Source organism: Squalius cephalus, assembly GCF_949319135.1.
Source record: "Squalius cephalus genome assembly, chromosome: 16".
Taxonomy (NCBI): Eukaryota; Metazoa; Chordata; class Actinopteri; order Cypriniformes; family Leuciscidae; genus Squalius; species Squalius cephalus.
In genome coordinates this window covers 28,855,268-28,879,365 of record NC_137137.1, presented here as the reverse complement: position 1 = coordinate 28,879,365, position 24,098 = coordinate 28,855,268, and the positions used below count along the sequence as shown (strand labels likewise).

Genomic DNA, 24,098 nt, shown 5'->3' with positions numbered 1-24,098 from the left:
TTAAGAATTTTACAGGTATTTAACTCAACACCTGGTTTCTTAATTTGTGTAAAGTGCTGAGTTCAGTTATCAGTGTATTGACGTTAGTGAACCAAGCAAACTCTGACGGACAGCAAATAATTATAAATGGAAAATAAATCTTACGTAAGTGTCCTAACAGAGTAACCACAGATTAGTTAATCACATTAACTATATGTTCTACTAACATTTCACAACCACAAAGTATCATGATTTTAAGCTTAACATCTGAAAAGTGCTATTTTTCTTTCAAATGTCACTTGTTTTGATTCGTCTAAATATGTTTTGGAGCTATTCCTGACTGATATAATTTCTTCAGTTTTTAAGTTCAATTCTGTTTAACCCTTCTGTGATTGGTCCATATCTCTTTTTTTAAAAGCCAGACAATGTCCATTTAGTTCAAACAACAGATCACAAGGGGGGGGGGGGGGAGGGGGGCGGGGGGAGGGGGGGGGGGGCGGGGGGGGGATACCACCATCAAATCCAGACATGACAGACTATGTATGTAATGGCTGACTCTGAGTTTTATCCAATTAGATTGGAGGATAAAAATAAATGTAGAACTGTGGTAGAAAACAAGGGTGGAGTCCATGTAGGTGTTTTCTGCTGCCCTTTTTCAAACAGCATGTAATTACAGCGGTCACAGGTTGCCTGCATTATGAAGCCACAATGCGTGAGATTAATGATTATTTAGGGGTTGAGTTTCTCAAACGTGGGATGAAAGATTCAGCCTAATCTTCTGCAATACTTCGTCCTCATATCTGAACAACAGGACACGTTATTATGTTATTATGATTTGCACATTGCACATGATTTCGCTGTTATCATCCCAAATACCTTATTTGCTTATTTAAACACGATATCACGGTAGAACAATACATTTACTATAGTAAATACACCTGTTGAAGATTAAAGATCTTACCTACATTAATGTTTACATAATATTTTACATAGTAATGTTGCGGTATAGAGCATTAAACGTGAATAAAAAAAGTATTCAGTGAAAAAATATAAACTTGTAACAGACATTATTAATCCTCTAGTAAAGCTGGTTAATCTTATTTTTATATCCTTTTTGTACTTAATGTGTCCATACAGTATGTCACTCTGAGGGCCATGTTTTTCTAGGACTGGCTTTAGGTGATGCCTAAACAAAGAACAAACACAAAAGTTATGTTAGTAACCACAATGGTAACTTATTTCTCACCAGAATTATACAATTTGAATTATTACATTTTAAATGAATGTACTAATTTTTCATTCATTTTGTGCACTATTTACATCTCCTTTTAATCTGATGTCAATTAGGTTGCATGGACTGTTGGGTAATGTTAACCAGTAATCAAACAACTATTTCGGCATTGCTTCAACAAACTCCCATTCACATCTGGCTCCATTTTGGTGTGTAGCATTCATAACCCAATCAATCCCAAACTGCTGAAATCAAGTCTCGCCCTACATTTTACTGAATTAATATCTTTATTTTACTTGCATCACTTTAACAAGTTTTGTAAAGTGACCATTAAAAGTAATTAAACTGCTTGTTCTACTTAACATAAATGGTCAGTGGGAGAGGACTTACTTCCGCCTGCGTTTTAGAGTAGTTCATGTGGGCATACAGTAGAACTGCAATGTCATTGTGGGATGCCTCCAGGGCAATGGAGAGAGCATTACTGCCATCCTAAAGGAAAGAAGCCAAAGGGCATACATTTAACCATAATGCATTGTTGGGTTGAATACCAGGTCCCACAACATTAAGGGTGTGACTTATTCTGTGACATCATTTTCTGGAAAACACACAGTACAATATCCTACTATAATGGAACAAGCGACTGCACAGGATTTCAAACATACACAATTACTTTGGGCCCCACATACTGTATATGGCCAACAGGAAATGACTTTAGAACAATAAAATCAAAATCTTAAAATACACCATTTATCTGCTTCTTATGGAAGCTTGTTTCCGCCACAGAATAAAAAATGACTTTTTATCTCACAATTCTGACTTTTTTTCCTCACAATTGTGTGATGTAAAGTCGCAATTGCGAGTTATAAAGTAAGAATTGCATGGTATAAAGTCGCAATTGCGCGTTATAAAGGTCAGATTTGTAAGATATAAACTCACAATTGTGAAAATATTTATTTTATTTTTTACTCTGAGGCAGAAACAAGCTTCTATAGCATTCAATTATAATATTGAAAATAAAAATGATTATTATTCATTTTTAACCCAAAGTCTGGTTGGTTCAATCAAGTAAGACAAGCTCAAGGTGGCTTTATAATAAGAATATAACACTGAAACATTAGTCATAAGAAAAAAATCATGGCTAAAATTTATTTCTCTAATTGTCACACTAGAATTGGAAGGTCAATCTGATCTCATTGCATTGTGGAATAAAGTATTTCAAATGTAGTTGGTCAACCATGTATTCACGTCAGAAATAGTGTGTTCACCTTCATTTGAATGTTAGTGTGGCCAACAATTTAATAATTTATCCCAGACAGCAACATAGCGTCGGCCCAGATCCGGCCCACATCTTGTACACGTGGATTCCACACGGCCCGGATCTGGGCCGACACTATGTTGTTGTCTGGGATGGCTTTATTTTAGGATACAGTGTTATGCCGAAAGTGTGTCATCATGGTTGTATGAAGGTATTTGTGGGGTACTCACATTGTCCACAACCGAAATATCACACCCCGGCTGCTCCAGCAGCAAGGAGACAATCTCAGCTCGACCGTGTTCGCTTGCACACATCAGAGCAGTGGAGCCCTCGTCATCTTGGATGTTCACGTTTGCACCACAATCAAGCAGGGCTCGCACCATCTCCTGCCGCCCATGACTCACGGCCAGCATCAAAGCCGTCTGTCCTGCCTAACCACAGACAGGACGAGAGATAGGAGCGTTTAACTAAAGGGTCTTTTGTCTGGCAATCAATGCATCCCTTTCATTAACTTACACTCTAAAATGCAGTAATCTGTTTTTACTTTTTTTTAAATGTGCACAAAAACTGATATATAGTAGCCCCTAAATATTATTTAGACAATTAAGCCAGACTGAATGTAATATCTGAATTTCATTGCGTTACATGCAAAATATCAAACCAAGTGGCAAATGTTGCAAATCTGCAAATGTTCTCAGAACTTAGCTTTTCTGAGCCATTTTGCCTGTGATTAACTTTCTTTAAAATGAATTCCACTTGTTTTTTGTTTTTTTTTATCTAATGAAATGACAATGACTTACATACATTTTTAAGTGTATAAAACTTGAGAGTCCAAACTTTTGACTGATATCAGAAAATCTTTTTAATGGGACACTACCGGTTGAAACTTTGGGGTTGGTACGCTTTTTTAATGTTTTTGAAATAAGTGTCTTATGCTCATCAAAGCTGCATTTGTTTGTTCAAACACATAGTAGTATTGTGAAATATAAAAATATGTTTATATGTTTTAATATATTGTAAAATGATGTCATTTATTCCTGTCAAGGCAAAGCAGAATTTTTCAGTCTTCAATGATCTATTCAGAAATCATGCTGATTTGATGCTCAAAAAGCATTTCTTATTATTATCAATGCTGAAAACCTTTGTGCTGCTTTTATTTGTGTGGAAACATTGTTCTTTTTAGGATGCTTTGCAAAATAGAAAGTTCAGAAGTACTGTATTTACTGAAATAGAAATCTTTTGTAACATTATAAATGTCTTCACTGTCACTTTTGATCAATTGAATAAAAGTATTAATATACTAAAAACAAAATCTTATTGACCCCAAACCTTTCAACAGTTGTGTACATGTATTCCATAATGAATAGAGAGCATTCTGTTAAACTGTTAAACTCATAACTTCAAAAATAAAAGTTCCAAAAAGGGGTTTTCGCAGTGATGCCATAGAAGAACCATTTTAAGTTCACCAAATCTTTCAGTGAACAGTCCTTAAAAGAACATTTTGATATTCTGAAGAACCTTTTTCCACTATAAACAACCTTTTGTGCAATGAAAAGAATCCATGGATGCTAGATTCTTCATGGAACAATAGATGGCAATAATAAACCTTAATTTTTAGGAACATGACTTGAAATGTCATTCTCAAATTAGCAGAGGATATAATCGCAGATGAATATCTAATTAACCGGGTGACTTACTTGGCTCGCCTTGGCATTGACGTTGCCCAGACGGAAGAGTTTCTGGACGACTGCCATGTCGTCCTCTTCCTTCACCGCTGAAAGGGCTGCCAGCATCACAGCTGTATATCCGGCTTTATTTTGCTGATCAACATTGCACATGCCTGCACATGAACACACACAAAGCTGAATATGCTTTGCCTGAAGTTGCCTGTATTGTAACAATGTCCCAAACATTGGACAACTCAGAACAGCTCAATGCCATATAGTGTATAAAGATGCTAAAAGATTATGTGTATTTCAGTTATCTTTGGTCAGATGCATTTACTTTATTAATGTGCCTCAGATGCTATAAATTGAAACTGTGTTTGTAAAGGTGTGAACCAAAAAGCCCATTCAGACGTATGGCCCATAGAAACTGATTAGTGAATCAATTAACCTATACTGCCAGATGGCCCATACAGTACGTCCAAATGGCCCATAGAATTAGAATATCTAATGGGTGTATTGCAGGATCTCATGTGGAAGGTCCTAACAGCATTGTATCTATTGTTTGTAGCAGGTATAAAGTTCAGTTCCACAGACAGAACTTTGGGTTAAGATTCTTCAAAGGCCAACATGCTAACATTGTTGCTGAAGAACTGTGTGACACTACTACCTTCAATAAATTCTTCTCCCCATAAGAACTCAAGCTTACTTATTTTGTGTATAAGAGAAATCGAACATACTTTTCCTAGCATTAAGCTAAGTAATGTAGCTGGGTGCATTTTCCCATGGTTTAAGACCCATTCAAATCAAGAACTAAAATGATAAAATAACTATAACGATAAATATAATAGCGTCCACGCGAGCGGACGATATTGTTCTGTTTATTCTAAGCGCACATTGCAGTTTTGTCGTCTGAGGCTTTAAATGCTTGAGCTCTTTAAAGCCAGATGGATTATTATTGGCTGTCAATGTTCGTATCCTTCATCAGCTGAAAAAATCGTTCTGAAAGTGATTTCTATAAAATTGTTTCTCTGTGCCATTATTGTCGTTTTTTCTAACTATGTCTTTATCATTATTATTATCATTATAGTTATCGTCCTTGGCACGAATGGGCCTTTATTCAACCGTGCTAGCTGTATATTTTAAGGACACCAAAAGTTGATGAATTCTCAAACTTACATTCATTTACTACATTACTTCCTTTGCAAAAGAATGAATTCAGGAACACTATTAGGTACTGATTGTTATAATCGCATGTTATTCTGAAAAAAATTCAATTAACCTGTGTCAAGCAGCAGGTCCACAACAGCAAAGTTGGAATGGGAGACGCTGTAGTGTAAAGCAGTGTTGCCATTGCCGTCGGTCATGTTGACTATGTGTTCCAGAAGGATGGGGGAGACCTCTGAGAAAGCCATCAGGTAATTTGACACACGTAACGGCTGGACCATCTTTGCACTGGATACTCGGAACCACTCCAGCTGAACGATATGAGTGCTGGACAACTGTGGAAGTAAACAAAGTTTTACTCAAAGTCAAGTTTTACTGGAATGAATTGATTCATTTGGAATAATAACCACAATGTGAATAAAATGTAATATGTGTAATTTGTTCCTACCACTTCTTTACTCTTCACTGTTTTGGCTCCATCATTAAGATGGTTCTTCACAATTAGACAAGCCTCTCGCATTTTGGCACTTAGTTCAAACCTGTAAGATAATGTCCATTTAGTGTTGTATATGTATATGTCTATACATAGAGCATTTCTTGGAAATTGCTTACTGCACATTTAAGGCAAACTACTTTTTTATTGATTTTTATTTTTGGTATTGAATGAAATATATTTCTCCCAACTTCATCCACCATTTTTTCACTGAATTCGACATAAAACATTCTGAGATTGCTTTTTTTCAGGACATATTTGATGCTCATTACTTCTTTTTTTGCCAATAGGCTTTAATTATTTCATAGCACTGAACGATGATTAAAAAAATCTGTAGTAAAAGATGAGTCAATAATATTTTTGGACCTCATTTTTTTGCTTAAAATTTATTTTTAGGAGGAATCTAGCAAAGAGATTAATTTAAAGCCAAGACATGTGGACTAAAAGACAAAACTGTTTTGTGATATGTGACATTTCTGTCATCACAAAAATCTACATGCACTTACTTTTCCTTCACTTCGTCTGCCTGATCCTTTAAATCTTCAGTCCCAGCTGGCATGTTTTCATCACTATCAGTTTCATCCACATTTATATTCATCTCTTCTTCAGATGTATCCTCTAGAGCTGCCTCTTCTTCCACGCTGCTGTCTGAACATGCACCAGCCTCACTTCCATCAGAGGAACTCTCTTCATCCTCTTCTTCATCCTCTTCACTAGAGGTAGACTCATACCTGCAAGAATTTAGGTGGAGAAATTCAGTATAGTATCATCAAAATGCAAGAGCCAAGATGGAAGCCAATGATATACATACATTTGTTACTTGGCATGAGAATTATTTATTATAATTAAAAAATGTAATTGTCTTTTATCATATTACTATTGTTGCCATTTTATAAAAGCAATTCGCCGTGAGACGCAGTCGGTGAAGTTGATGTTATTATAGTAAAGGCACTTTGTACCATGCCTAACAATATTTAACTGTTTAAAAATCTGCTCTAGCAACTCACCCTCCATTTAGAATTCCAACAAACTTCAAGCTCTTTTTGCCACCACTGGAAGCTGCACCAGCACCACTCCCATCCTTCCTCTTCATGATAGATTTCAGAGGGCCTGCAACTTTATTGCAAAGAAATCACTCTTGAAGGGGTTTTCCAGATATATTTAAATCATCATGAAACAGCATTCTCAATACTTTTGAGATAAAGGATATTACACAAGTAATAAATGTATGGTTGGATTTGATTTTATCCATTCTAAATTGACTGGATTGTGCCGTAACTTGTTGTGATTGTGTGATTATGATTACATGAATGCTAACAGGCTTTAAATTATTGCTGCATTTATTAACTGCGTTAACTACTGGCACCATGTTAGAGAGGCTGTATTACCTCCAACAGTAAAGTAGCAGTGCAAAAGCGGAGCATTTATCTTAACAAGGCAATTTTTTTCTTTGGAATAACTGTGCAAAGTATGAACAAGAACATGCTTTAAGAAAGTAAAAAAAAATGGTTGACATTTAAAAATAACAATGCTTACTCTCTGCAGAAGTTGTCTGTTCTTCACTGTCTTGTGCATCAGTGACGTAGAGACATTCCCACTGGATACCAATGCTTACTAACTCCACAGTTTTTTCCTTTGAAGATTCCACAGGATCTGTTTGAACGCTTTGGTCATTTTTTAAAATGTACTCCGGGTCAGTCACATCTGGAAACAACACTCCAACTGAACAAACTTCAGCAGGACATGTTTGCATTTGGGCATTGACTGCCTCTGGTTTTGCTATTGTCTCTTTGTCCAACATAATCTTAGACGTCCTCACAATTTCCTGAGCCCTTAAAGTTTCAAGATCTTGGCTGGTCTGAGTTAATTGTGTCTCAAGAACCTGGATTGACTCTTGTTGAAATTTGATAGTGTGTTGCAGGGTATCAATTTCTCGTTCTGTCTCACTTTTTAGCCCTAGAAATGACTCTGTTACCCAAACTGCCACATCTTCTGTATCCACTCCAGTCTGAATTCCCTCATCATGCATGACCGTAGCCTCAGTCGCAATAGCTGCATGACAAACATCAATAGTAGTTTCGACAGCAGCATCCTTGAGTGCTTGACGATTGAAGAATACCACAGTCTCAAGAGGAATGTCACTACCTACTGCTATGGATATTTTTTCTACAGGAGAGGTGGTTTGCTTTTTATCTTGTTCATCACTTTTGCTCTCTGGCCCTTTATTCCAAAGTGATGGCGATGGTAGGGGTCCTGGTTGAAAGGCGTCCACTACTGCATCAGTGGAGACTTGTAATTTGAGCGTTGCATCAAGTTCTTCTGTTTTCTTTCGAAGTTCCAGAGCCAATCTTTCCTTTTCTGCACGGAGCATGGCAACTTCTCTTTCCAGAGCCGGTACTCCTTTCACTTTCTCTTCCATCTCTCTCAGCTGCCTAAGGGCTGTGGCCATCTGTTCCCGGACTGTCTGAAGCTGCCCAGGAGGCAAAGTTCCTGAGTTGGAGGCTGGAGTGCTCCTTCCAGATGTCTGAGGACTTGCTCTGGTCCAGATCCCGGAAAGGGGTGTCTGCACAACAGGGGATATCTGCAGCAAGTGAGCATCTGAAGCAAGCTGAGAAGAAGCTACAGAGAAGTCCCTATTAGATCCACTGGCTTTGGAACTCACTTTGGAAAGGTCGGACAAATTAGAGCCTAAACCATTTGAAAACTGACTCTGCTCCTGTTGCAGACGAAGGCTAGTTTCGAGAAGTGTTCTCTCTACCCTAGGGTTGCGTGGTGGAGGTGGTGGTGGCACTTTGGACCAAGTAGGTTGACTGGGACTGACCACTGGTAATGGAGAAAGTGGTTGTGATTTACTAGGTGATGCAATTGTGCTCTGGAGAAAAGGTTGGTTAGTAGGGCCATTTTCACTGGTTGTTGAGGAAAGGGACTCAGTGGAGGTCCAACCACTAGTCCGACCCCCAATACCCACATTCCGCTGGTGCCCACGGTCACCCCGAGATCCCCTCCGAGGGTTCACATTAGCTCTACGAATGCTGTGTCCACTCTCGATTTCTTCAACATACTTGAGAAAATCAAGGTCCAGCTGGAATCCGTAGGGTGTCTGTACAGAATAGGAGCCACCTTGATCTGTTTCTTCCTCAGTAGAGCAATGAAAAGGGGCACTCAGATCTGCAATGCAAACATAGCAGATGATTAGTTCATCTTGAAACGATACTATCTATCGAGAGCAGCAAAACATCTACTTACTTGGCAGTTTGGAGGTTATGTGCACCGATTGGGTCATTTTAGGGAGCCTTCTGTTGCCCCTCCAGAAGACAAATCAGCACACCTGCAAGCAAAAAACAAAATTTCAGTGCCATAGAAAAATCAGACTAATGAAAAAATAGTTTGGGAGCTGCAGAGCTGGTGACCTGCAACTGAACCTAAAAGCATCTCTAGACTGTTTGATTCTACAACATGTTTTTGATCTATATGTGTTCGCTATCAAGGTTTTAAGGGTTGAGCCAATGGTAGGTCCTAGATTGTTATAATTGACATGTTGCATTGCATGTTTATTCAGTCACAGCAATGATGGATACGCCAAGATGACAGTTTCTAGCTGAAACATGCTCTGGTCTTACATAATTGAAATAGCTGTTTTTAGACACATAGTCCTGAGGTTTTTGTGATCGTCTGAATAATGTGGTTAGCTCTCCAGCAAACTTAATGGGTAATATCAAAACAAGATTTGGCTGACAATAAATACAGCTGATAACATTAGCTTATTGCATACCATGATCTTTTTATTTTTGTAGTATAATGGGTTATGCATTACTGTTAAACGCTTAGATTGTAGTATTGCACACTTGTAGTATTGTAGCATTATTCATTTTTCTGACTGATAAATTGCTTGTCTTTTCTTAATTTCTTATTTTTAAAAAAAAATTCATCTGCAAAATAAATAAATGTGTAATTTTGCTACTTTAAACTCATTTAATGTACTATAATAATTTATCAAGTTTGACCAATTTTGAGCTTCATTCTTGACTACTATTGTAAATATCCTTATACAACCCCCTATATAAAGCCAAATATATTAAATTGAAAAAAAAAAAAAAGATTCTGCTGTTCAGTGCATCTATAGAATTAGATTAAAATATTGTTGAGAGGGAATACATGGGTTTTCTTTGGCCATGGTACCATGGTAATACTACAAATTATATTATTAGCATTACACTTTTAGTGAAAATTTTTAGTGCTTAGTATGTCATCATAGTATGTCACCCTTTTAGTTTAAAGGTGCAGTAAGCGATTTCTGAGAAACGCTGTTGATATTTGAAATCACCAAAACAAACACCTACTCCTACTCAAAAGGATCACACGTCTATCTTGATAGCTTTGCTCCTAAATGCACGACCACGCTATGCAGCACAGGCACCTCCTTCCTCATGAGTGTATACACCCCTTACTGCTGATTTGCTACAAGTGTGTTTTGGTGCTCGGTCAGATCCACTTTCAACAGTGTTTCTAAGAAATCGCTTACGGAACCTTTAATGACAGCAACACTTAAGCTGAGCTGACATGAACAAAACCCGATGATCATATTTTCCACCATGATTTAAGAATGATAAACAGCATTTTGCATCTAAATGAAGAAAATATATGACCTATTGTACAAAGAAGTTCACTGCTTAATGTCTTCAATTTGCTTTTTGATCAGTGACCTTAGAGCAGAATATTAAATATTTCTCATTCATTAATTATTTCTGAGTTTTCATTGTGGTCCCGACAGTAATTATTACCATGCATCCAATATAGTGTATCACTATATCATCATGGCACCACTTCATTTTATATGATTTCAATAAATAACACACACCTCACATATTATTAATAACAAATATTATGCACATCCTTTAGCATGCTAAATTCCAATACCAACGGACAGAGCAGGCCATGGAAATATAGTTAAAACACACACACACACCCTGTCAGAGGAGGGGAAGCATGTTACACATAACTGTTTTCACAGAGCCCCAGGCACATTCCACCAGACACTTCCTATTTCACACAGTGCTAATATGACCAGGCTCGGACATGTCATTCAAGCACAAAGACTCCACAAAGGCAGCAAACGGCTTGAATGCAGGATATAATGAGCAGAAAAAAGAAAAAAAACAGAAGCACTACACTGGTTTAAGTGGTGCTGGCAAAGGCTGTGTCTAATTAAAAGCATACTGCGTACCGTTTGATCACATTTAACAGGCCAATGCTGTTTTTTCCACTGACTGAGCAAAGTAACGGTACCATGTGGAGACTGAACCCGAATGCTTCAATATGTTTTGCATTGGACAAACTGACTGTATCTGGCGCAATCCAGCATGTTGTGCATGCAGCTGACCAGGTTTCCAGTCCCTGCAAATACTACAGTCTAGCCTGTCAACTCAAAGCGTGTTCTCTTGATTTGCAGCTTGCAGGACTTCCCCGTCCCTCCAGCTGTGAGCTGAGAGGTATCACTGTGTTTGCCTGCTGGTAACAGTCTAATTACAAGGCAAGAGGGGAAAAACACATTCCTGTCTAACTCCAGCGCTTCTTAACCAGCATGCTACAAACATACCAGGCTCACAAAAACAAAAGCGGTATCCACCATTTGACAAAGAACTGGACATTTACACTACAAGATGAAAGTTTGGACACACCTACCCTTTTTTTGTCATTATGTTTTTCCACATTTTGGAATCATCACAACTACAAAATAACACAAATGGAAGTATGGAAATTATGTATTGACTAATTTTAGCTTCTCCAAAGTTGCCATCCTCAGATTCCAACTCGGGACACTTGGACATTGATCCAAATTCATGAGGTAATTCCAGGGAAGCATTCTGAACATTATAAAAGAAGTTTCCACATATGCTGGACACTTGTTTATATTTGTCCATTAAGTGGGAAATCTTTCGATTTTTAAGAAGACGAGAAGCATAAGTTCAATCGAGTTCAAACGTTTGACTGTTACTGTATATCATCTATTTCAGTGCTTGTCAAGTCAAATCAGAAGAAATCTGTGTTATAACCCTGTAACTTTCATTCTTTCACTTAGTTCTGGTCCATAATAAAATAAGAGCTTTGTGAATAACATTCAACACTTTGAACATGGGAACAGTGACTTCTCAGAGCAGGCAAATAACTGGAACAAATCTTTCACTGTGGCGTTGTCTGAATGGGAGTCATGTTTTGAAAGTGACCTCATAGCACTCCCTCCCGTTTTCCTGCAGAGGAAGCAGGAGGTCTCTATTCCCATTATATGTTATGTGAACTCTACAGGCTGGGTAAGGTCACATCTTACTTATAACAGGGCCATTTTTATGAGTGGGCAGTCCCATAAAAATCTTTGACAGAGCCTTCTGACGCCAGCCTTAAAGCACTGTCAGGAAACTGTGTCCAATCACAAGACGTTAAGGAATAGCACACCAAACAATTGTCATCATTTATGCACATTCATGTTGTTTGAAACCCATGTGACTTCCTTCAATAGAACACAAAATTAGATATTTAGCAGAATGCCTAGGCTTCTCCTTTCCATATAATGGAATCATAGAGTTACCAGAGGTTTTCAAGTCCCAAAAAAGAAACAGTAAGCACCATAAACGTAGTCTATACAACTTGTGCGCTATATTTCATATATTCTGAAGCAATATGATGGGAATAGATAGATGGGAATAGTTAGAAATAAAGGCCATTATATTTTTCAGTAAATAACTGAAAATTTTTTGTTGTTTATTGGCTCTGAACCTCATTGGTTCTTGCGCATCACACGCTCACATTTGAGCTTCTGTCTTTACCACATTTGATGTGCTCTAAGTGTGTTAATCATTGTTTAGATGTGAATTAAATCTGTCCATCATATAAAGCAATCATATATCTTCACAAGGCTTGGATTAATCTGCTCGATTCACATGGATTAGTTTTACAATGACCTTTTTGTAATGCCAAAGTTTTGCTTGTGTGTGGACTTTCAATGGAGGAACAGAAACTTCTCTTAATTTGTGTTTTGAAGATGAATTAAAGTAAATGATGACACAATTTTCATTTTGTGTGAACTAAGAAATATTGGAATATAGAGCACATTTATATGGAAACATGATTCTTTTATTGCATTTGTCATTTCGGAGCTCTGTAATTACCTTGTTTTATGTAAAAGCATTCTGCTAAATATCTCTTTTTCTGTTCATCTTTGGAATTATTTTATAGTACTTCATAGTGCCCTTTGTCTTCATGGCTTTAGAGTCTTCATTTTTGGGTGAACTATTCTTTTAAGCTACAGAAAGACTGTGCATTGCATTGTTGTTTTACCAGTGTCCCAGCCTGCGCAGCAACACAGCTGCTCTTTCCTGAAGGGAAGTGGGCCTGATAAGACCCCAGGGTCTCCTGGAAAAGCAGCTATTGTCTTTCAGGACAGTGAGTGCTAGACATTTGATCAATATAGCAAAAGCTGTTTCCTCAAGGACCGGGCTAGGAAAAATAAACAAAGAAATGAAGCCAGTGCAAATGCTCTAAAAACGACATCCCTAGTCCCTTCAGGATACAAAAGCTAATGTTTAAAGTTGTAGATGCTCCAGGAAATAAGATTTTATTTTAAAGACCAAAACATGTTATTCAGTGAGCATCAATCACATTTATCATGCTTATGTGCACGTCTAACAAACTTCACTCGACGTGAATTGGCTTTGAAGATGGCTGAATCCTTCTAATCTCATATCAGTTCACATCTATGAAAAAAATAATTGATTAAATGATAATAGGGTTACATTTTTACTAGTCTCAGCGTCAGACGGCACACCCAAGGTCTGTTAACTGAACATCTGACTCATATTGCACACAAAAAAAGCACACAAAGAAATGTTTAGTTAAAAAACTGCCCGTTCAAAACGGACTAGCTTTCGAGGGGTCAAAGCGCGCCATTTACAATTTAGAAGTGTCGTTTTAACAAACATTTGCAAGTTGTTGCTACATTTACATTTATGCATTTGGCAGACGCTTTTATCCAAGGTACACATTTTACATTCTTATCAGTTCTTGCTTTCCCTGGGAATCGAACCCATGACCTAGCTGCAGGAAAGCTGACAATAGACACTTTTGAAAAAGAGCTAATCGCTAGATTTGCCAGTTTGAGATTCGCGGCATCAAATATTTAAAAAAGATTCAATTTCGTTTGAAGCACTTACTAACTAAATCACATATTCATGAGAAGAACTGTATTTTTAGGTTTAGTTCATTTTTTGTAAAATAGAGTGGAGCAGGTATGACGTCAGAACCCGGGAGACTACTGTAATTCGTCGCTGTGGGATCCTATGGGATTTTATAATGGGGGTTGTCGATTTATGTGTAAAATAAAGCCTGTGGTAAACATAACTTGACTATACTTTGACGTTTCATTTTTGAAAATTTACGTTTTTAACAAGTAACTAGATAAGACAGCTTGGTTTGTGAGCGTGTGCAGTGTACATATTGTAGAACAAAACATCAAAGTATCATCAAGTTATGTTTACCACACCACAGGCTTTATTTTACTCATAAATTGAAAAACCCCATTATAAAACTCCATAGGAAAATCAGCGAACCAGCGGGTGAATTAGACTTCCGGGTTCTGAAGTCATACCTGCACCACTCTTTTTAAAAAGCATGTTATGCCACACACAGAATTATAAAAACAAAACTGCATTTATCTTTATAGAAAATGAAACAGCATGCCAACATAGAGCATGCAGTACACTAGATGTGTATCAACAGAATGGCAAAACATGAGAGTGCTCTTGCAATGTTTTAATGACTGCACAACAAGGTTAATGCTATATATTAATGCTATCTTTTCCAACAAGAGGGTGATCAAAAAGAACATTATGCAATTGTTTTACTGGCTAGTAGTATGGCTTGAAAAAAAAAAAAAAATACTGACAGATGGAACAATCTCTCAACATGCACCATTTTACACACTTACATAGAAAAAAAACTATTATTTATTTTTTTGGTGTAAAACACTACTTAGTGCATCTTTAAAAAAGCCTGATAGAGGCCAGCTGCTTTGACACAGTTTGGTCAATAACAGCAACATCCTTCCATTGTTTCTAAAAGCTGCTTCAGAAAATGAACTTTTCCTGTGAAAAAAAAAGAAGCTAATTTACAGAAGTAAAAACAGATTCTCAAGGCCAGTAACAGACAGTGGAGTCATTATTTAGTGGTGCTTTCTTCAGCAAGCATCACTGCTATTGCTGCACATACTCAAACATCGGGTTATGTAAATTTCCCACACTGAGCAAAAAATAGGGCTGCACGATATTGAAGAACAATGCGATATCCGATAACTCATTTAATAATGCGATATTTGATAATGCTTAAATGTGTGTCTTTAAGCATGACCGTGCTTAAAGTGTGTAAAATAAATAAAAAGCATATTTCAAATGTATTTAAAATTATATAACCAACATACATTTTTTTCACATTCTTTTTGTCAGAAGAAAGCATCCCTACAACTTCTGATAGTGGACAGCAGTGTTTTACTGTAGCATAAGTAAGAGTCATTTTAACATCAGTGTAACAAGGGGATTTAGGGTTTCAGGTAGGCTTACATTGGGTTCATTTAACAGCAGAAACTGAATAATCAAATGTAAAAATAAAGCGCTGCTTAGTCTTCACTGTATGTATTAAACATACGAAGAAGTGCCATCTGAAATTTTCTTCTAGAATGATCATTTTTATCAAGCTTGTATGTTTATGTTTAGTTATTTCACTTTAATGGCAATGAAAATGACCTATTATTTGTCATTAAAGTGAAATTACTGAACCTAAATATACGAGCTTGATAAAAATGCTAATTTTAGAAGAAAATTTCAGATGGCACTTAGAGGCTTTTGCATCTGAAGTCTTCATACACTGATTCTTATTAAAGCAACAGAGGTTATTCAGTCAAGAGCAGTAAGTGTCTCATGTCTTTTGTTCATTATTGCAAGCCTCAAATTATGCTGCTTGTTTAGGAGAAGTGTGCTATTACTTTTAAGAGGTCACTTTTGAAGGAGGGACCCCAGACACCAGAATGTCATGGATACTTGAGGTTGGGCTCTTTTGACTTGTAGCACTAGACAAGCAACCAACAACCACTCAAAACAGCTTCGCAAGCATAGTATGTGTCAGTATTCATTATGACAAATCTATATGCAAAGTTGTAATCAAGCTCACCTCTGCATGAACAGAATGTTCAGTTCATTATATCTAGCACTTTATGTGTGTTTATTCTGGGGTATTCTTGGCCTTGACAAGCAGAAGGTTGATCTTACATGAGTCTATTTCCAACTTCCAACTTCCAAATTCAGGGTAGGTAGCTCTCCCATAACAGTACATGACAGTATGTTTCTTCCACTTCATAGATCATTTGAAGTGTCAAGTAGTGCAAGAGAGAAAGTTTGATAGTCGCTAGGGGTGTAACAGTACACAAAAGTCACAGTTCGGTATGTACCTCGGTTTTGGGGTCACGGTTCAATACGAGTTCGGTACAATACGAAGAATGGCCACACTTAAATTTAGTGTCCAACTCTCACTATTAACTAACTATTAACTATGACTTTTGTCTCAATAAACCCATAATTACTGCTTATGATTAAGGGATGTACAATAAGGTATCATGCAGAATAAGGTATTAATATGTGCTTTATAAGTACGAATAAACAGTCAATATCCTAGCAATATGCATGCTAATAAGCAACTATAATTGTGAGTGTGCGAGCCTTTCAAAGTATACTCTTTTGTCTGTGAGATGCATTCGACGAGTGCACTTGTCTAGGGGACTTGTTTTCAAGCGCTCAAGTCATTCACACATGCGCTGTTATTCTTCTGCTCTTTTTCCTGTTGTGGCAGTTAGCAAACAGCATCGCATTACAGAGTGCGCCACCTTTTGGATTGGAGTGTGGATCGCCAGTAACTGTGACTGACTGTATTCTTCGTCTGACTGCATGCACCGAATCATTTCGTCCTTACCGTGACAGTTCGGGACGAATGCATGTACCGCTACACCCCTAGTCGCACATGAGCTTGTTGAATCAACAAAGTCCAGACAAGGAACATTTTAAATTCTCTGCCTGCATTTCTGCCATTTTGCTAACTTCATGCCAGACATAACTACTGAATTGATGTCCCCATCCCTTCAAACACACACACACACACACATACCTCATGTCTGCCAACCCGATGTCACTAAACCTTAGATCTCTAAATTCAATTACAATAACTATGTGAACTGTAAAAAATTGGCTGATTTGAACTGATTTGAAAGGCTCATACTGCCACAAGTTTCCTATACATCCAATTGTATTTTCTTCACACTGGCTACAAAATGGTTCTTTTATGGAATCACTTTCATGTCACCTCTATTTTTTTAAGAATTAACGCAGTCATTATTGTTGTGCTAAACATTCAGATAACTTCATGTGGAGACTAAATAATACCCTTCACTGACTTTCATTGAACTCCATTGTATAATTTAACTTCACTGTCTTCTCTGCATTTCTCCTCTTTCCCAGCTTCCCTCCTCGTATGGCTGTCTAATTAACCAAGCATGTTATATTATGAATATTGTTGGCTATTTGACAAATTGTTTTTGTTCCTCTTTTGTAAGTCGCTTTAGATACAAGTATCTGTTAAATACATACATATAAATGAACTGTCACAGAACAGATAAAAGCAAACAAAAAACTAAGTCAAAGACCACTTTAAAATGTTCTATGCTGATGTCTGTAAACGTACAGATATAAAGGCACTAACTTTGTGATGTGCTAATTGGTTTAACGTTTTCAGACAGAGCTCTGTCTCCCAGGCTGGTACAGTGTTCGGTATTATCCACACATACCGACAAATAATGTGATTTAGAGGAAGAGAAAGTCTCTAGAACATGCTGCTGTGAACACTGCAGGCTCTATTCGCCTGTAAACAACTTATACAAATTCGGATGAACAAAGAACTATTGTCAGGAAAGTGAGTCAAATCATGTCCCACTATTTAACTATATTAGATTAAGGATGAGATTGTATTAGACCACATTTAACACATAATAATCAGTGCAAAGCAGCAAAAGCCAGCCTTACTTAGTATGGGGCACACAACAATCAGTTTTTACTATTATGATATATTAGGAAAGCACAATATACATGTCAGCATTGTTCTGAATGTAATTATTTGCATGTATTCCACTTAATATGTAAAAGGAGAAGGGCAAGTGGAGGGGCGACCCAGACAGAGGAATGGCCCATAAATAGAATCATGAGACCTGAAGCATGTGATTCTTTAGTGTTTTGGAGGCAAGTTTAATTTTCAAGCTACAGAACTTTTTTGGGACAACAACATTAAACTCTATTGTTAATGGTAGTTTTGTCTGCAGATAACATAGGTTATGCAATGCCACAATTCTTCATTTTGAACTGTTTTCTCCCTTTGTTCATAGCATTTATTATTTTTATTAATAATATTAATTTATTCATTGCGTTCCAAGTAAAGAGACTTTGAGTATGCATGGTACAAAACAGCTAAAACACATATCACCTTTTTTTCTATTTTGTATTGTCATACATCATTTTTTTGCAATCCTGTTACCATAATTTAGGGCATGTTTGAATGCAAATTAAAACCCTGATATCTGTGACATTATTTTTCTTACAACAAACATTAAATAAACATAATAAATAAATCAGGTTAAATGTTTTAATAAAAGAAAAATGCTTCAGAATATAAGGGTTTGAGATGTAACCCTTCACTAGTTTAATCACTCAATAGCTTGTTTGGCACCAAATTGTTTTCTGTAAACCTATAATCTTCCCATTCATTTAATACATTTGCGAACACAATAACTTTGCAAACAGGGTTAAATGGTTGAGCTTCATGAACGCAGTGAACACTAGTTTGTGTACAAAAACTAAATTAATTTTAGCTTATATAGGCCTAATATATCTAATAGTTATTTTTCCCCCCATGCAAAGACTAAAGGTTTGTGCTTCAATCAATCAATCAATAAAGAAATTGGACATTAATTTGTACCATAGGCTACTGTTGAAGCAATAAAAGGATACTAAAAGGCTACACTATAGCCAACACATATTGACACTAACATACAATTCTTTATCTTGACTTTAACTAATCTAAAGCCTTGTCTCGGTTTAAACTTTAGTTATGTTATTCTGCGGATATATGAAAATGCTATTGGTGTTAAAATACTAAACGTGCCAGAACAAAAAAAAAAAAAAAAAAAGTCAAAAAGGCATAAAGTCCCGTGTAGCCTATCTCTCATGTAGGCTATTGCGATACAACGTATTAAATACCAAATTATTGCAGTGACAGCCAAGCTTTATCATTGTTAAATCGATTATGTTAAACCAAACCCTTTAACTATCATCAAAGTAAGAACAATCTGGTAATAGAAGAAACAGCGCTCTCCACACTGATAGTCTGCAGACTTTTTGGAAGTCAAGAAAATGTTCTTACCCTTTGGGTGAAGTTTGCTATTTTGTTTTTTTTGCTCTATAACAATCCGGATATGTGCTGATTAATTTTCAGCCGTCAGACGAGCAGTAGTTAGCGTTCATTCCGAGCTCGTGAATTATTAACGGTGTGTGGCGGGATCCAGTTGAAATAGTGTGTTTTACTGTATCGCTCGCGCTCATGGGCGGCGCTCGTGTCTTCTGCTGGCATCGCTTTGAATGGGGTGGTCCTGATTTCTTCCCACCCATGTAACTACGTCGTAATCTTCATGTTCAAGAGCTCTACATTTAGACCGATCTGAGTCAGGCACACATATTGAATATCGCAGACTGGAATTCCCCAAGAAACCCAGTTATTGAATGCAAGGGGCCCAAATTCTCACACAGACAGGCAGATGTGCTCTTATGTGTAAAGTATGGTTAGCATAAAAATAGCTTTTTAAAAGTTGATATAGGCTATAGACTAGACCTGAACACAATAAAAGCCTAATATGTAAAAATTATTGGATACATTAGGCTTATATACTTATGCAGGGTTTGGTCATAACATGTTTATGCAATATGGCATTGTTCCATGTAGCCTATAACAATAGCAGAAGATCTAATATGTGAACTGTATTGACAGATTTCAGTCTTTTGTTAAATTCAATTCAATTAATTTATTAAATTATTTCATGTAGGCCTTCTGAAAATATACTAGCCTACCAAATAATATTGTGTTGTTAATCCATTACAATATGAATAGTACATACGAAAATGCTGCTTTTATACTGAAAACTATGTGACAATATATTTACTTATTGTAATGAACACAATTTTAGATTCAATATTAGGCTACACTTCATAATATATACGTGTACATGTAATAAAATATGGCAATATTTGAACATATACTGTAGGCCTGTATAGGCTACTCAATATATATGTAACAATAAATATTCACCTCCTCCCCACCATACGGCAGCGTGATGTATCCCAAGCAGAAGGAGTTGGATGAAATGTTCTGAATGATATCGATCCACAATCTGACTTGTGTGATGCAGCCTAGAATCATAATTCCACTATGTTCGTTTGTTTAGCCAGAGGACTGGTCCCCCCATGGTGTATGGTTTTTCCCAAGGTTTTTTTTTTTTTTCACCATTTCTGTCACCTGTTGGAGTCTGAGTTCCTTTCAACTGTCACCTCTGCTTAGTTGTGAACACTTAATATTCAGCAATATTATTGCCTTGACTGCACTGACACTGACGAGAACTGAATTGAGCTACGTGCATGATGACATCACTGTTTTCTCTAGAGCTGCTTTATAGCTGAATTGTACTCATTTCATACACAGTTATTGAACTGAACTGAATCAACACTGAACTGACTTCAGCTGATCAATGACACTTTTGTGTTTTTTGTGCTGCTTTACAGCAGAATCGAATTCTGTCTACATCATTTATTATTTTCCTGTTTATCACTGTAAAGCTGCTTTGGAACAATCTGTATAAAGCACAATATAAAGGTAAATAAAGGTGACTAGGCCTATGGCAACATGTGCAATATAATTATGAGGAAACTATATATTTATATTTGTAAAAGCTCATTTTTCACAACATGTTGCCATAAGAGAGTTGTCATTTTCCCTACCATCACATTTTTCATATATGAAATGTGAAATATGCAAAAAAAAAAAAAAAATAATAATAAATATATATATAGAAATGTATAGAATGTATAGAAATGTATTCCCATATATAGAAATGTATTATCTCATTATATTTTCTCCATATGCTATACTTTTTGTTTTGTAAGGGATAGGCCTATATATTGGTCTATCCTAATCTGTTATATTTATATATTCACATATATCTGGATCAGTTACATCTATCTATTGTTTTAAACCTACATCTAAAAACTGTCCTTATTGAGTCATTATCTCTCTCTCTAAACATTTTAAGTGGCTAAATTGGTGATTAATAGAGCTTTTCGTCTAAATCAGGAATAGTTCACTTAAAAATGAAAACTTTGTCATCATTTACTCATCCTCAAGTTGTTACAAACCTGTTTGAATTTATTTCTTCTGCTGAACCCAAAAGAAGATATTTTGAAGAATGTCTGTAACCAAACAGTTGATGGACCCCATTGACTTCCATTGTATTTTTTTTTTTTTTTCTACAATGGAAGTCAGTGGGGTCTATCAACTGTTTGGTTACAGACATTCTTCAAAATATCTTTCTTTGTGTTCAGCAGAAGAAAGAAACAACTTGAGGGTGAGTAAATAATGACAGAATTTTCATTTTTAAGTGAACTATTCCTTTAAGCAGTCGATGTCGTTAGTTTGCGTTTGATTCGACAGGTGGCGCGAATTTCTGCAGCTCTTCTCAGTCTTGCGGATGTGAACCAGAGAATAAGAAAAAGACTTCCGGCCCGCTGGTCCTTTCGATGCTGCTGCATCTGACCCAGGATCAGTTTCACTCCCTTACATTCTCTTCATGGTTGTGGGGTATCGTTCAACTAAAACTGATTCAGCAACAGATTCACAGTGAACAGCGATTTCACCTTGACACCAAGTATGGCGTCGGCTACAAAAATTATCCAGAGACTGAGGAATTATTTGTCAGGGGTGAGATGATGATGATGATGATGATTTTAATCGTTTATCAGTCATGCACCGTTAGACGTAGGCTACATAATGACAACGGGTAGAAAAAAAACAAAACGTCCGTGTATTCATGTGTGTATTTGCTTGCTTGTCTCTGAGTTGGTAAGCAGAAGCTACAGAAACTTCGCATCCTAATTCTTGACTTAAGGTTTAAAAATATGTAGGCTATTTCCTCAGGGAAGTTACCATCACCGTTACAGATAAGATTCTGAGTTAGGATGTTTCTGTAATACAGCCACAGCCATTTTCATGTCTAGGTAATATTTTGTTCAGTAACGTTACATTGACATTTCTCGTTCCTTAACAGCAAGATCTCCAATCAAAACTACAACTTCGGTACACCGAAATTGCAAAGAGGTAACTTAGCTGCTATATATTTGCATATTTCACATAGCCTAATACTTTGAGGTCTTGAAATGGATTATCACTTTATCAGTAACACTTTACAATAAGGTCTCATTCCTTAAAATTAGTTAATGTATTAACTAACATAAACTAACATTTGCATTATTTATTATTTTTTGTTAATGTTAGTTAATAAAAAATACAGTCGTTGATTGTTTGTTCACGCTAGTTCACAGTGCATTAACTAATGTCAACAAATACAACTTTTGATTTTATTAATGTATTAGCAAATGCCGAAATTAACATTATGTAAGATTAATAAATGCTGTAGAAGTATTGTTCATTCTAAGTTCATGTTAACTAATGAAATCTTATTGTAAAGTGTTACCGGACTATCTAACCAACGTTTTATTTTATTAATATTTATTGATTTTTATGAATGGGTAGTTGACAGATTTAAGGTAGAAATTTAAGTATTTGTATAAAAAAAAAAAAAAAAAAATTTGTCTTCATTTCAGTGGATCTGCAGTGAAATAATTAAATTTAGTTGTCTTTGCTGTCTAGAAATATAAAGACTGGCCTTTTTCTTTGAAGACAGTAAAGTTGTTGTCATGTGAATTGCCCAATATATTTATGTATTTATATTTACTTTAATAACCTTATTTTCAAAATAAGTTATGATGACAGACAGTAAGTGCAATCATTAATCCATGGTGAATATTTATTAATTTCATTTATGGTAGGACTCAGCCACCACCCAAACTTCCTGTTGGACCCAGCCATAAATTTGCAAATAACTACTACTGTCAGAGAGATGGACGCAGAGAGTCTGTTCCTCCGTCTGTGATCATGTCTTCCCAGAAGGCCCTAACAGCTGGAAGGTGGGTTGGCATTGCTTAATTTAAATTATTAAAAAATATTTTGTACAGTGTATATTTTATGTTTTTTAGTAGAAATTCCTTTACACCTCAAAATAGGCAGCTAAACAACAATTGTTAGATAGGCTGTAAATACCTTTTTTTACAAAAAAAAATTAAATGCAATTTTTATGATCCCTCTAATTTTCTTTTAATGTTATTTGCATCTTGCATATTCTTCAGGTGGAGTGTAAAGTTATGAGCAGAACTGTATACATGATCTATAGCACTTTGTCATGGTTTATTTTGGTTACTTATTTGGTGTTTTTTTTGGTGCCTTATTCAATACGTGCATGAATTAGCCAGGGTTTTGAAAACATCTTAAATGATACATTCATATTTTAATGAAATTTACTTGTTTAAATTTCAATGAGATTTTTTTGGAAAATGGGGTTTAAATTCCGTCAAAGTATGCCTTTCCATAATAATTGTCATTAATCTCTTAATATTTTCTTTTTTTGTTTCACAGTGATGTTTCTGGAAAACTAAAATGCCCTGTTGTGCCCGGGCCCCAGCCGAAGGAACTTCCAGTGAGCGCTGACTAAATTTATGGTGTAAAATATGTGTAACTCTTAATAAAGGATGTGTATATACAAGAAACATATTCATTGTACTCTTTTTGTTTATTATTATAATTCTTTTTTATTATTATTTCTTGTGGTCTTCACAGCTTTACTAGTACTTCATGAGTAATTGATGACCATAAACAAGAAGGATTTGTTTGTTTTTATTTATCTTTTTTAGTAAGTAAGTGCAAACCTTGTGACAACCTACTAACAGTGATTGGAGAAAAATGTCTTTTAAATATAAAAATAAGATCTAATGGGAAAATCAATCTTCCACTGCACATCTGTATTGAAAATATAATCTTAAAACTCTTCACCGATATGTACAGTAATTATGAAAT

General features: G+C 36.1%; 2 protein-coding genes across 4 annotated transcripts; one reads left to right on the top strand and one right to left on the bottom strand.

Annotated features, from left to right (window-relative positions):
- Positions 1–525: 525 nt before the first annotated feature.
- kank3 (KN motif and ankyrin repeat domains 3) lies at positions 526–19,475 on the bottom strand. Its single transcript, XM_079897538.1, has 11 exons — positions 19,290–19,475; positions 9,036–9,117; positions 7,326–8,957; positions 6,797–6,905; positions 6,296–6,520; positions 5,745–5,835; positions 5,412–5,631; positions 4,163–4,305; positions 2,696–2,896; positions 1,601–1,699; positions 526–1,165 (listed from the first exon to the last, which is right to left on the bottom strand). The coding sequence occupies exons 2-11, from the start codon at positions 9,070–9,072 to the stop codon at positions 1,121–1,123; spliced, it is 2,802 nt and encodes a 933-aa protein (XP_079753664.1). The 5' UTR covers positions 9,073–9,117; positions 19,290–19,475; the 3' UTR covers positions 526–1,120.
- A 2,215-nt stretch (positions 19,476–21,690) lies between these two features.
- ndufa7 (NADH:ubiquinone oxidoreductase subunit A7) lies at positions 21,691–23,795 on the top strand. 3 transcript variants are annotated; one of them, XM_079897918.1, is made up of 4 exons: positions 21,691–21,890; positions 22,241–22,286; positions 23,018–23,155; positions 23,661–23,795. In XM_079897918.1, exons 1-4 carry the CDS (start codon positions 21,710–21,712, stop codon positions 23,734–23,736), a joined length of 441 nt encoding a protein of 146 aa, XP_079754044.1. In that variant the 5' UTR covers positions 21,691–21,709; the 3' UTR covers positions 23,737–23,795. The 3 variants fall into 3 exon arrangements, with proteins under 3 accessions (XP_079754044.1, XP_079754046.1, XP_079754045.1); XM_079897920.1 differs by having other exon boundaries at positions 21,703–21,890; positions 22,237–22,286; XM_079897919.1 differs by lacking the exon at positions 21,691–21,890 and adding an exon at positions 21,897–22,031 and having other exon boundaries at positions 22,237–22,286.
- Positions 23,796–24,098: the final 303 nt, after the last annotated feature.

What these genes read in the sequence shown, in the direction of transcription:
- kank3 (XM_079897538.1), bottom strand. Translation starts at nt 9,072, where the DNA reads ATGACCCAATCGGTGCACATAACCTCCAAACTGCCAA. An exon ending in GTTGGAATTCTAAATGGAGG is followed by an intron (nt 6,521 to 6,796) that starts GTGAGTTGCTAG and finishes AAATTCTTGCAG; the next exon opens with GTATGAGTCTACCTCTAGTG. An exon ending in CAGTGAAGAGTAAAGAAGTG is followed by an intron (nt 5,632 to 5,744) that starts GTAGGAACAAAT and finishes TTACTTCCACAG; the next exon opens with TTGTCCAGCACTCATATCGT.
- ndufa7 (XM_079897918.1), top strand. Translation starts at nt 21,710, where the DNA reads ATGCTGCTGCATCTGACCCAGGATCAGTTTCACTCCCTTACATTCTCT. An exon ending in TGAGGAATTATTTGTCAGGG is followed by an intron (nt 21,891 to 22,240) that starts GTGAGATGATGA and finishes CTTAACAGCAAG; the next exon opens with ATCTCCAATCAAAACTACAA. An exon ending in TACACCGAAATTGCAAAGAG is followed by an intron (nt 22,287 to 23,017) that starts GTAACTTAGCTG and finishes CATTTATGGTAG; the next exon opens with GACTCAGCCACCACCCAAAC.